The sequence below is a fragment of the Triticum urartu genome, chromosome 6, assembly GCF_003073215.2.
Source record: "Triticum urartu cultivar G1812 chromosome 6, Tu2.1, whole genome shotgun sequence".
Lineage (NCBI taxonomy): Eukaryota > Viridiplantae > Streptophyta > Magnoliopsida > Poales > Poaceae > Triticum > Triticum urartu.
The window spans coordinates 152,649,771-152,661,964 of record NC_053027.1 but is presented as its reverse complement, the minus strand read 5'-3'; the positions used below and the strand labels follow the sequence as shown (position 1 = coordinate 152,661,964).

The following is a 12,194-nucleotide window of genomic DNA, read 5'->3' as shown; positions in this document are numbered from 1 at the left end:
GCCTTTTCACAGCTTTGATTTTGAGTGAAACATAAAGGTAGAGAGGAAGCTAAATCATTCATCTTGCAAAGAGATGATTCACACGAATTAAATACCCTTAGTGTAAGAGGAATAGAAGGGAGATGATTGGCGTAATGCAGTGGATGATATTATTGATCCTCGAGGCCGAGTACATATTGAGTACAAGACTTAAAGGAAAAACGCCTGCAAGAGATGCGATGGAAACAATTCCTATCTAATCCGGACAATCTCTAACTATCAAATATATCTCTAACACTTGGTTTGATAAAATAAGCTTTGACAGCATACTACAGTTCTTTCAGATTGAAAATTTAACAGGGCCACGTGTCTCTCCTGAGAGAATGTTGAAGCTCTAGGCAACATTTCAAAGTGAAGGTTTCAACTAATAATAATCAAAACGAATATGTCGAAAGCACAATAAATTCCCATATGTTTATAATTACATCACTTATTTCACTTAAATTGATAAATTACAAAGAATGTAAACTGATAAACTATGAATTTCCATGTCTTCTTCAATAGAAAAAAATCACTATAGATCCAAAATTTACATACCTTTAAATAAATAATCTTTTAAAGCCGTATGAACCCAACTAAAAGAACACCATGACTGGCATAGTTTTAATCTTTGCTTAGTACCAAAGAAGAAAATTTTGCAAAGGCTTCAGTGAGAGCGCTCAATATCCCCTTATGTAAGAAAAAGAAACTTGCAACTTCACGGGGTCAACACATATATGAAATACACCCATGAGCCAATTCAAAAACAAAACTAACATGTAAATATAGTGTACGTGTTAGATTGAGAATATTTTTTTTAAATAGTCACTAACCAAATCATCATCTAATGTTGACAACATGTAAGCATCGGTAGGAGCTACCTCAGGTCCATCATGCATTTATCTATTTGGAAGGACAAGGCCAGCAGTAGCATAACACAAAGCATGGATTGGATCATGGGTTTTGCAAACTGAATTTCAGCCAATCTGCAGTCAGTATACATATAAGCAAGAAATCGATGGAATTAACACTTTTGAAATAGAAGAATGATGGTAGACAAATAGGAACCCATTTTAACATCTCGTACCAGCCTGTTGATTGAAAAGGATGATCTGCAGTTAGTACAGTAGATCATGAGTTTATCTTGTATCTTTGCATATTCGTGCTAAAGAGAGAATAATAAGAAATGATAATGTAGGTAAAAGAAAGAATTTTTATTGTAGGTGAACAGAAAATAGCATTCTTCTGTTCTGTACTAAGAATATACTCCCTCCGTAAAGAAATATAAGAGTGTTTGGATCACTAAAAATCTAAACACTCTTATATTTCTTTACAGAGGGAGTACTAATCAAGCAAACAATGGTAGAAATTTCATCAAGTTTGTGAATCCCTCCATTACCCATAAGCAGAACATACCCAAGTAGGAGTGAAAACCTGTGTGAAAAATGTGAGACTTGCTTTCTAAACTACTAAAAATCTAAGCAAAAGTATAAAGGAGCCAAAGTAACAATCAGATTTCCCTACATTGGATTATCCAAAAATGTAACATTATTTGCTGTAAAAAACAGAAAAATAGAAATGGTGGTGTTTTCGTTCCTACAGAAATGGTATTAAATTTATGACTTGTTCTCACACCAGACAAATTCCATGTACTACCTGTTGGTGTTTCTTGAGTTATCACAAACTTTCATTGCATTTTACTACAAATCATGCACACTACATACATGTATAGAAGAAAGCAAACCTACTTTTAGGTGTCGAACATTTGCAATAGCTGGAGTGAACCACACACTTCATAGAAGAAATACCGCTGAAATGATTCACCTGTGTATTGCCATAGAGGCATTCCTAGAAACACCACGACCAGCCACGCACCAAAAAGACCAGTTCAGCTCCTTATATTTCCTAATGGGCATAACATGACCGGATCACCACCTCCTCCAACAACACATCAGGGTGTTCAGTCTCATCTGCTGTTATTGGACAATACTCAAAGTTTGATACTCTAAGGCTTACGAATCAAGGAAGAAAGGATATTCAGAGAAAAAGAGTCAATGCCAACCTACCAACCATGTGATGAACTTCTCAAGGTAGTAAGATAAAGTACTACTCTTCTGAATTATTATGTGGGTAATCTCATTCCATAAAAGAAATAGTTTCGTAATCTTTGAAATCATCTGTCCATAGCCTGAATTTGTTGCCATCCACCAGATTCTACAGAGGAAAAGAGTAAATTGTTAGGGAGACAGGTTAGTGGCCACCCGAAAATCCTACTTCCAGGCAAGACCTACGGGAGCCCACTTACAGACTCCTCCCTGCACTAACCACTCCCCCTGATTTTCAGGGCCTGGGTCACACCCTCTCGAGATTTCCAATCAAGATTCAACACATCAGTCTGTAACTTAATTCCGTAGAAATGTGCGCGTAAGTGTAGCATCTCTCCCACTTTACCCTAGACTTTGAAGATGTTGTTTCACCAACTAACACTTGATTCCTGGCAGCATTTCATTCGGACTCTGCACCAAATTTTGCATGACTAAAGAAAATCACTTCCTATCCCAAAATTGACTAAAAATCTCAAATGTATTTCAGTAAGACAAGAACCTGAAGTCCAAAATTAATTTATCCTCAGACTAACCATTTCTAATTTATTTCTGCACTGAAAATCATAACTGGACCAGCAAACAAATTAATTTATCCAAGATTCTGTGGCAGCATGAACATTACAATTCGTGGATAAACTGACAGGTTCATAGCATAGCAACAGAATTCCAACAATGTGCATGTATCACCCCAATTTCTTCATACAAATTGTCAAACATCGGAATCATCAAGAAATATGTTATGATGCTCACCTCCAGATTTCCTTAAACATTTTCATTTGTACTAATATGAGAAGCATGCATGTGACCAAACGGATCGTGTGTCCCCAGAAATGTGTTTGCAAATGAACCAACAAAATCTGAAGTGCTAAATTATCTGGAGTGATGCATAGGAGTACATTATATCAAATATTCATAGAATATGGACAACATGTGCCACAAGAACCAAAAATAGAAAGAAAATGGTTGTCCTTTCATTGATATAGAAATTGTACTCAGGAAAAGATGATAGGGGGGAAATCCATTCACTGCTTGTTTGTGTTCATTGATATAGAAATTGTGCAAGCCTTTTGAAATTCAGTAATAAGACTTGGGCAGGAGAGCACTGACCGGGAGTATGCTGGTGGCGGAGAGCTCTGAGTGTTTAAATTCAAAAATCTTGGATAAATTAATTCGGACTCACGCACGACCTTTGTTCGCCGGCGGCCGCCCCGCATGCGCCCACATTCTCGGTGACGGCTGTGGCAGCTCCCGCATGCCTCTAAATCCGTCGAGATGAGGCGGGCAGGCGGTGAGGGCCTTGATGCTGTCATCAATGCACTTGATAATGTGAATGGTAGGAGTACATGGACATGCGACGCATGTACTTCCAGAAACCACTCACCTTACTGAAAAACTATGGATTATGGCATTACGAGATCCTCCTGAGAAACATGCACCAATATTTCAGCAAAACTCATGTTCGATTATTTTATCATCTGACATTCGGGATGTAATTCTTCAGTTGTTTTCGCAGATTTTCACATGGGGCTACATTCCCATTATCAGGCAGGTCATTGAACGAAGAACACTCCTCTAAAACCAGAGGGGGAAGTGAATAATTCAGTACAAGCATATAACTGAAGATAAAAACTTGATCACAACGATCATGATTTACCGGAAGAACTCGAGTTGCCGAGAGCTCGACGGGCAGGTATGGAGGGTCGGCGGCAGCGTGAGCTGAAAGGTGTGGACCGGATGTGCGCGGGCGGTGCCTGGGTGCAGAAGCCGGCGTCCGGCGGCGGAGGAGCGCTGGTGCGTTGTGGAGGAGCTTTGGGCTCTGGTTGAGGAGGAGCGCGTAGGTGCGCTGGTGCACTGCGGAGGAGCGCGTAGGAGCCGTTGTGAGGCACGTTGCTGGGGGAGCGGGGGCGGCTGGGCGCGGCGTTGCCTCTGCCGGAGGAGCGAGGGCGTCCGGGCGGGGGCTCTGCCGGAGGAACGGGGGCGGCCGGGTGCGGCTCTCTGTCGGAGGAGGGACTGCAGAGTGCGATGCATTTTTCTCCAGTTGAAAAACAAAGAGAAGAATGGATTGAGAGGGAAAGAGACACCATGGTGGCTAGGTACCGACGGATGGAGCAGCCTGTTCCGTAGGAGATATGGCCGGACAAGGACGGACGTGGCAGCAGAGAGGCCACCGACGGCAGGGAAGAGACCGGTGTTCCACGTTGGGCAGCGCGCGCCACGGTCTTGGGTGCGGCCATGTTCGCCGGCAGCTGCCCCGCGTGCGCAAGTCCCCCACGGTGGCAGCGGAGGATGGAGGCTCGACCGTGGAGCGGAGGCGGGGAGGGCGAGGATGGGCGGGCGGCGGCGGATGCCCGGCCGTGCTCTGGTCATTGGGAGGAGGAGGTGCGGGGCGTGGGAATCGTGGTGCCGGGCATGCGTGCGTGCACAGCGGGGGTTTTGTTCGAACGGGTGGGCAGGGTTATGATTCGGGGATCAGTGACTTGATGCGTGGCTTGTTGTGTTAAACACGGAAGGACTATAGGCCATCAGATATTGTAGATGGACGGATATAATTGTTTGGATCTGCCCCTCTCTTGCTTTTATAGTGGTAGTAGATGTTGAGTCCATGGATTGTACGCACTCTCGCCCTTCCACGATTGCTAGCCTTTCTAATACCGCGCAACTTTCGCCGGTACCATAAACCCACCATATACCTTCCTCAAAACAGCCACCATACCTATCATGGCATTTCCATACCCATTCCGAGATATATTGCCATGCAACTTCCATCATCATCATATATATGACTTGAGCATTCATTGTCATATTGCTTTGCATGATCGTAAGATAGCTAGCATGATGTTTACATGGCTTGTCCGCTTTTTGATGTCATTGCTACGCTAGATCATTGCACATCCCGGTACACCGCCGGAGGCATTCATATAGAGTCATATCTTTGTTCTAGATATTGAGTTGTAAGTAAATAAAAGTGTGATGATCATCATTATTAGAACATTGTCCCATGTGAGGTTATCAAAATAAAAATGGCCAAAGAAGCCCAAAAAAAGAGAGGCTAAAGAAGCCTACAAAAAGAAAACAAAAGGAAAAAATGAAAGAAAAAGAGAGAAGGGGCAATGTTACTATCTTTTTACCACACTTGTGCTCCAAAGTAGTACCATGTTCTTCATATAGAGAGTCTCTTGAATTATCACTTTCATATATTAGTGGGAATTTTCATTATAGAACTTGACTTGTATATTCCGATGATGGGCTTCCTCAAATGCCCGAGGTCTTCATGAGCAAGCAAGTTGGATGCACACCCACTTAGTTTCAGTTTGAGCTTTCATACACTTATAGCTCTAGTTCATCCGTTGCATGGCAATCCCTACTCACTCACATTGATATCTATTGATGGGCATCTCCATAGCTCGTTGATACGCCTAGTTGATGTGAGACTATCTTCTCCTTTTGTCTTCTCCGCAACCACCATTCTATTCCACCAATAGTGCTATGTCCATGGCTCACGCTCATGTATTGCGTGAAAGTTGAAAAGTTTTGAGAACATCAAAAGTATGAAACAATTGCTTGGCTTGTCATCGGGGTTGTGCATGATGTGAATATTTTGTGTGGTGAAGATGGAGCATAGCCAGACTATATGATTTTTTAGGGATAACTTTCTTTGGCCTTATTATTTTGAAAAGACATGATTGCTTTATTAGTAGGCTTGAAGTATTATTGTTTTTATGTCAAATGATAGACTATTGATTTGAATCACTCGTGTCTTAATATTCATTCCATGATTAGACATATGATCAAGATTATGCTAGGTAGCATTCCACACCAAAAATTATCATTTTTATCATTTACCTACTCGAAGACGAGCGGGAATTATGCTTGTGGATGCTGATACATCTCCATCTTATCTATAATTTTTGATTGTTCCATGCCAATATTCTACAACTTTCATATATACTTTTGGCAACTTTTTATACTATTTTTGGGACTAATATATTGATCTAGTGCCCAGTGCCAGTTCCTGTTTGTTGCATATTTTTTGTTTTGCAGAATATCCATATCAAACGGAGTCCAAACGGGATAAAAACTGACGGAGATTTTTTTGGAATATATATGATTTTTGGGAAGAAAAATCCACGCGAGACGATGCCCGAGGGGGCCACGAGGCAGGGGGCGCGCCCCTGACCCTCGTGGCCACCCCATAAGGCGGTTGATGCCCTTCTTTTGCCGCAAGAAAGCTAATATCTGGATAGAGACGGTGTTAAAATTTCAGCCCAATCGGAGTTACAGATCTCCGGGAATATAAGAAACGGTGAAAGGGTAGAATCTGAGAACGCGGAAACAGAGAGAGACAGATAGACAGATCCAATCCCGGAGGGGCTCTCGCCCCTCCCACGCTATGGAGGCCATGGACCAAAGGGGAAACCCTTCTCCCATCTAGGGAGGAGGTCAAGGAAGAAGAAGAAGGTGGGGGGCTCTCTCCCCCTTGCTTCCGGTGGCCCCGGAGTGCCACTGGGGGCCATCGTCATCACCGCAATCTTCACCAACAACTTCACTGCCATCATCACCAACTCTTCCCCCCTATATGCAGCAGTGTAACCTCTCTCTTACCCACTGTAATCTCTACTTAAACATGGTGCTCAACCCTATATATTATTTCCCAGTGATGTATGTCTATCCTATGATGTTTGAGTAGATCTGTTTTGTCCTATGGGTTATTTGATGATCATGATTGGTTTGAGTTGCATGTTTTATTATTGGTGATGTCCTATGGTGCTCTCTGTGTCGCGCAAGCATGATGGATTCCCATTGTAGGGTGTTGCAATATGTTTATGATTCGCTTATAGTGGGTGGCGCGAGTAACTGAAACACAAACCCGAGTAAGGGGGTTGTTGCGTATGGGATAAAGAGGACTTGATGCTTTAATGCTACGGTTGGGTTTTACCTTAATGATCTTTAGTAGTTGCGGATGCTTGCTAGAGTTCCAATCATAATTGCATATGATCTAAGTAGAGAAAGTATGTTAGCTTATGCCTCTCCCTCACATAAAATTTCAATAATGATTGCCAGTCTAGTTATCGATTGACTAGGGACAAATAACTTTCTCTTGACAACAAGCTCTATACTAAAACTAATTTAGTTGTGTCTTTACGTAAACAGCCCCTACTTTTTATTTACGTAATCTTTATTATCTTGCAAACCTATCCAGCAACACCTACAATGTACTTCTAGTTTCATACTTGTTTCCGGTAAAGCGAACGTCAAGTGTGCGTAGAGTTGTATCAGTGGTCGATAGAACTTGAGGGAATATTTGTTCTACCTTTAGCTCCTCATTGGGTTCGACACTCTTACTTATCGAAAGAGGCTACAATTGATCCCCTATACTTGTGGGTTATCAGCGAGCAGCCGATCGTGCGACAACTTTAATGTGGTGGGACCGGGTTGGACGACCTGGCGGTTCTTGACTTAGTGCTCGAGGCGCGCTGGTGCTATGGTCTCATGTGCTTGCCAGCCAACAACCGAAGACGGTTCTGCGGCTTAGGGAGAAGTGAGAGGCCACGGTGATCTGACGCGTCAGGAGCCGCTAAGGGAAGCGGTGGGTGGCCAAGCCGGCCAGCCCCTGGGTCGAGCGAGTCGACCCGGTGGCCGGGTTGGCTTACAAGGAAAGTAATGCACAAAATGTAGGGGACACAACAGCTTGGTCGCGAAAAGGGCAGCCCCCGAGCGTTGTTCGGGGGTCCCATAGTTTTCAGATGATTACAAAAGGCAGCGATACATACGTGCATACGGCTAACTATAAAACGGGCGGAGGAGCTCTACATTCCATGGCCGGGTTGTTTCTTCGCCGGTGGTCTCCCTCTTGTGCTTGTTTGACTTACGGGCGTCAATGATGTAGTACGCGTTGCAATCGCACAGGGCCTTGCTGACGACGAAGGGGCCCTCCCATGGGGAGGACAACTTGTGTAGGCCGGTCTGCTGCTGGACGAGCCGGAGGATGAGGTCTCCCTCCCGGAAGGCGAGGGACTTGATTTTCTTGCTGTGGTAGTGCCTCAGGCCTTGCTGGTAGATGGCCGAGCGACTGAGCGCTAGGAGACGTGCTTCTTCGAGCAGGTCGACGCCGTCTTTGCGAGCTTCCTTGGCTTCGGCTTCCGTGTACATCATGACGCGCAGCGAGTCGAACTCGATGTCGGTCGGGATGACGGCTTCTGCTCCGTAGATGAGGAAGAATGGGGTGAACCCAGTTGACCGGTTTGGCGTGGTGCGGAGACTCCAAAGGACGGCCGGCAACTCGTCGAGCCAGCTGCCGAGGGAACGGATGAGTGGATCGACGAGCCGCGGCTTGATGCCGGATAGGATGAGGTCGTTGGCCCGCTCGACCTGGCCATTGGACTGCGGATGTGCAATAGATGCCGAAGACGGAGCAGTACTTCATGAGCGCGCCCATGGCGAAGTTGGTGTCGTTGTCTGTGATGATGCTGTTCGGCATGCCGTAGTGCACCGTGATGTCGTTGATGAACCGAACGGCCGTCGGGCCGTCTAGCTTCTCGATTGGCCTTGCTTCGATACATTTGGTGAACCTGCACTACAAAAAAATACACTTCGGCCCTGATGATACATGTTTGTCATAGTAGGTCGCTTTTTTGTCATGCATGTACATCCATGACAAATTTATGACAGAATCAAGATAGTCATACCTGTGCTGTCGTAGAAGTGTTCCATGACATTACCAAAATTATCATCACGGAAGTGTCCACTTCCATGACGATAAATCGCGCGTCACAGAGGTTCTTTCATCAAGGGTGACCGACACGTGGCATCCACCGTAACGGAACGCCGTTAAGCTATCGGGTCGGGTTTTGGATCCGATAACCCGTTAATAGCCCCGACCAATGGGGATTTTCCACGTGTAAAATCATCACTGGCTAGAGGAAACATGTGTTGGCTCATCGTCGGGACAGATGTCATCCACTCACTGGACAGAAGGCGCCTATCATACGTGGACACGTGGCACGGCCCAACAAGTTTAAATGGGCCGGCCCAACTAAAGGCCCACAAGATTTTGCGGACCATAATGGGCCGGCCCAGCTAAAGGCCCACGAGATTTTGCGAAGCATAATGGGCTGGCCCAGCTAAAGGCCCACAAGATTTCGCGGGCCATAATGGGCCGGCCCAGGTAAAGGCCCACAAGATTTTTGTGTGCCATAATAGGCCGGCCCAGGTAAAGGCCCACAAAATTCTTGTGGATCATAATGGGCCGGCCCAGCTAAAGGCCCACGAGATTTCACCGACATTAATGGGCCGGCCCAGCTGTAGGCCCACAAGATTTTGAGGACCTTAGTAGGCCGACCCATTAACTGGCTGCCATGTTTTCGGCCAAATGCCGGCCCATATTTGATACGGTCTATTAATGGCCTGCCACGCTCCGGGCCTAATAGTGGCCCATATGAGATCCGACCCGTTAAAAGCCTACCACGTTCTGGGCCAAATTACGACCCAGATCAGGTCCGGCCCTTTAAGAGGTTTTGGGCCTAATTATGGCCCATATCAGATTCGGCCCGTCAACTGGACACTATGCTTTTGGGCCCACTTGCTAAAGGCCCACTTAGTAATTCGGCCTAATATTAGTTTTGGCCTGTTAAGGGCCCATTTAACATTTCGGCCCTATATTAATTTCAGCCTGTTAAAAGACCGTCATATAGTTGGGCCTAACTACGGCCCGGTTTGCATCCGGCCTGCTCGCAGCCGATATTTGATTGGGCCAAACAAGGACCGAGACAATTTTTTGGCCTGTTAAAAGCCCGTGATTTGATTCGCACAATCATGGGCCGGGGTTCATTTCGGGCTGCTGCCAGCACGTGAGCTGATAGGCATGTTTCAAGCCCAACCTACATCATGATTGCATGACGGCCCGATTATGTACCGTAATTTTATGGTTTGGCCGGTTTACTGCGAAGACATGATATATATATATATAGTAAAATAACTGCAGCATCGTGAATAAGAAAAAACCTATACTATACAATAAAGAAATTACGGCATATTACATCCACTGGGCATGAAAGTTCGCCACTATGATAACAAAGCACAAGCAGACAGCAGATTACATACACTCGGCATCAAAGATCGCCACCAGTGCAAATAAGCACGCTGACAAAATAATATACAAAACCGACAGCACTTCAATAGAGTTCAAGAAAGGTTAGCCCTGCTAGGGAGCTGCAGCGCAAGCAGCTGAGCAAGATGATGAGACTGCGCTTGTTCAACACTTATATCTTCCTCACTCTGAAAGATAAACAAGTAGACAGATGACAGGTTTTGCACATAAAAGTATCAGTGCTGACAATTCATCACATTTCTTACTGACGAATAAAGTGACACAATTTAAATTTGCATTAACACAATATGGTATTGTTCAGGTCAAGACATGGCAGGAAATGACATTGTGAAGGAGTTGGCAGCTTCACGACACCACTGGATTACAGATCAAGAACTCATAAGTATCAATGGTTAGTGTGCTGTCAATTTATACCATTTTAGATTGGCAAATAAAGAGACGGTTTAAATAATAGTAGAATGATATGACATTTTTCATAGTTAAGACATTGCAGAATATGACATTGTGCTGTAGTAGGTAGGTTCACCACACACTGGATTACAGATGAAGAACAAAAGCATACATGCAGTGCAAAAGAAGATCACTTGCTCTGTATAGTTTAATTTACATGGTATGAAGAAGGAACTTGGTTGTACAACTAAAAACTTAAATTGAGAAAGGACGAACTTTTGTTTATGAACTACATATAATAAACTTTAAACAAGCAATTTGATGCAAACACCAAAAATAAACAGCTGTTGCAGTCATGCCTAACCAAATATATACAACAAAGTTTGAAGGCTTGAGATGGACAAACTTACATTATTGGTGAAGACAAGCTCTATAAAGGCCTTGTCCATGCTGATGGGGGGGGCAATTCAAGAAGTTTACCACAGAATATTCTTTAAAAGCATTGCCTTTATTCTATATTTTGTTAAGAGTAAATATAGATGTGATAATATACGAAAAATGGAGAATATTTAAGATAAGATGAAGAGTGATGCTACATAACCAAGTAGCTATAAATGTAAGTGCAGCGATACAGGCAAAAGGTATAGCCAAGAGCAATGCATAGCTAAACTTCTCTAGTACCAACCTTATGGTAAGAGTAAATATAGATTTGATGTGTAGAAACTAGAGGGCAAATGAAAATAAGCTGCAGAGTGATGGTACATGAACAACTACCTGTCATTATAAGTACACTGATAAAGGACAGCATGTACTTACAAGAACAATGCAGAGCTAAAAAACATTGGCATTGGATATATTCTACACTAATGTAACCATTCATACAGATCAGATAATTTGGAGCAAACAATTGATAAGAAAGCTATCATGCATACTACTATCACATAATGAACCAGGTATGTATGCAAGTACAGTGATACAGGACAAGAGGTACTAACAAGAGCAAAGAAGAGGAAAACATATTTGTGATATCCTGTCGTTCTTGTCAAACTGGAATTCTTCTTCGAGCAGATTCCTGCAAAAAAGATCCCTAAGGCACATGCGGAAAAGTAGAAGTTCAAATTGTCATGTGATTTCATAGACAATACCTCATCCTGGGAACGAGACCAGTGCATAACAAGGTTTTTCCATTCAATGTCTTCTAAATTTAGCACAGGAGACTTCACCGGAAATTCATTTATAGACGGCCATCAAACTGTGATTTCCTCAGGTAACACCGATACTGCTGCAATGCTTCCTTGAAAAGCACAAGCAAGCTTTGCTCGTCATGACTATCTAGATTGACCCTTGCCTAGTTACAACAATGTAATGTAAATCATTGATGTGTTCAATCAGCAAAAAACAGGAAAATAATAGCCATGAATAATAGCACTTACACATAAGTTGGACAGGAAGATGTGAAAATGGTGTTTGTCTTCACAATAATCTTCCCATGATGGAAATATATGCACGTAGTCCCTAACAACATTGAAAGCATTGTCTTTTAAACTGGGAATAAATGGAATGGGGTTCCAATC

General features: G+C 43.6%; 1 protein-coding gene across 11 annotated transcripts; it reads right to left on the bottom strand.

Annotated features, from left to right (window-relative positions):
- Positions 1–404: 404 nt before the first annotated feature.
- LOC125517501 (serine/arginine repetitive matrix protein 1-like) lies at positions 405–4,535 on the bottom strand. 11 transcript variants are annotated; one of them, XM_048682710.1, is made up of 5 exons: positions 3,778–4,535; positions 3,505–3,544; positions 2,085–3,426; positions 1,106–1,991; positions 405–1,004 (listed from the first exon to the last, which is right to left on the bottom strand). In XM_048682710.1, the coding sequence occupies exons 1-3, from the start codon at positions 4,355–4,357 to the stop codon at positions 3,300–3,302; spliced, it is 747 nt and encodes a 248-aa protein (XP_048538667.1). In that variant the 5' UTR covers positions 4,358–4,535; the 3' UTR covers positions 405–1,004; positions 1,106–1,991; positions 2,085–3,299. The 11 variants fall into 11 exon arrangements, 10 of the variants coding, with proteins under 10 accessions (XP_048538667.1, XP_048538666.1, XP_048538663.1 ...); XM_048682709.1 differs by having other exon boundaries at positions 405–1,130; positions 1,767–1,991; XM_048682706.1 differs by having other exon boundaries at positions 405–1,130; positions 1,843–1,991.
- Positions 4,536–12,194: the final 7,659 nt, after the last annotated feature.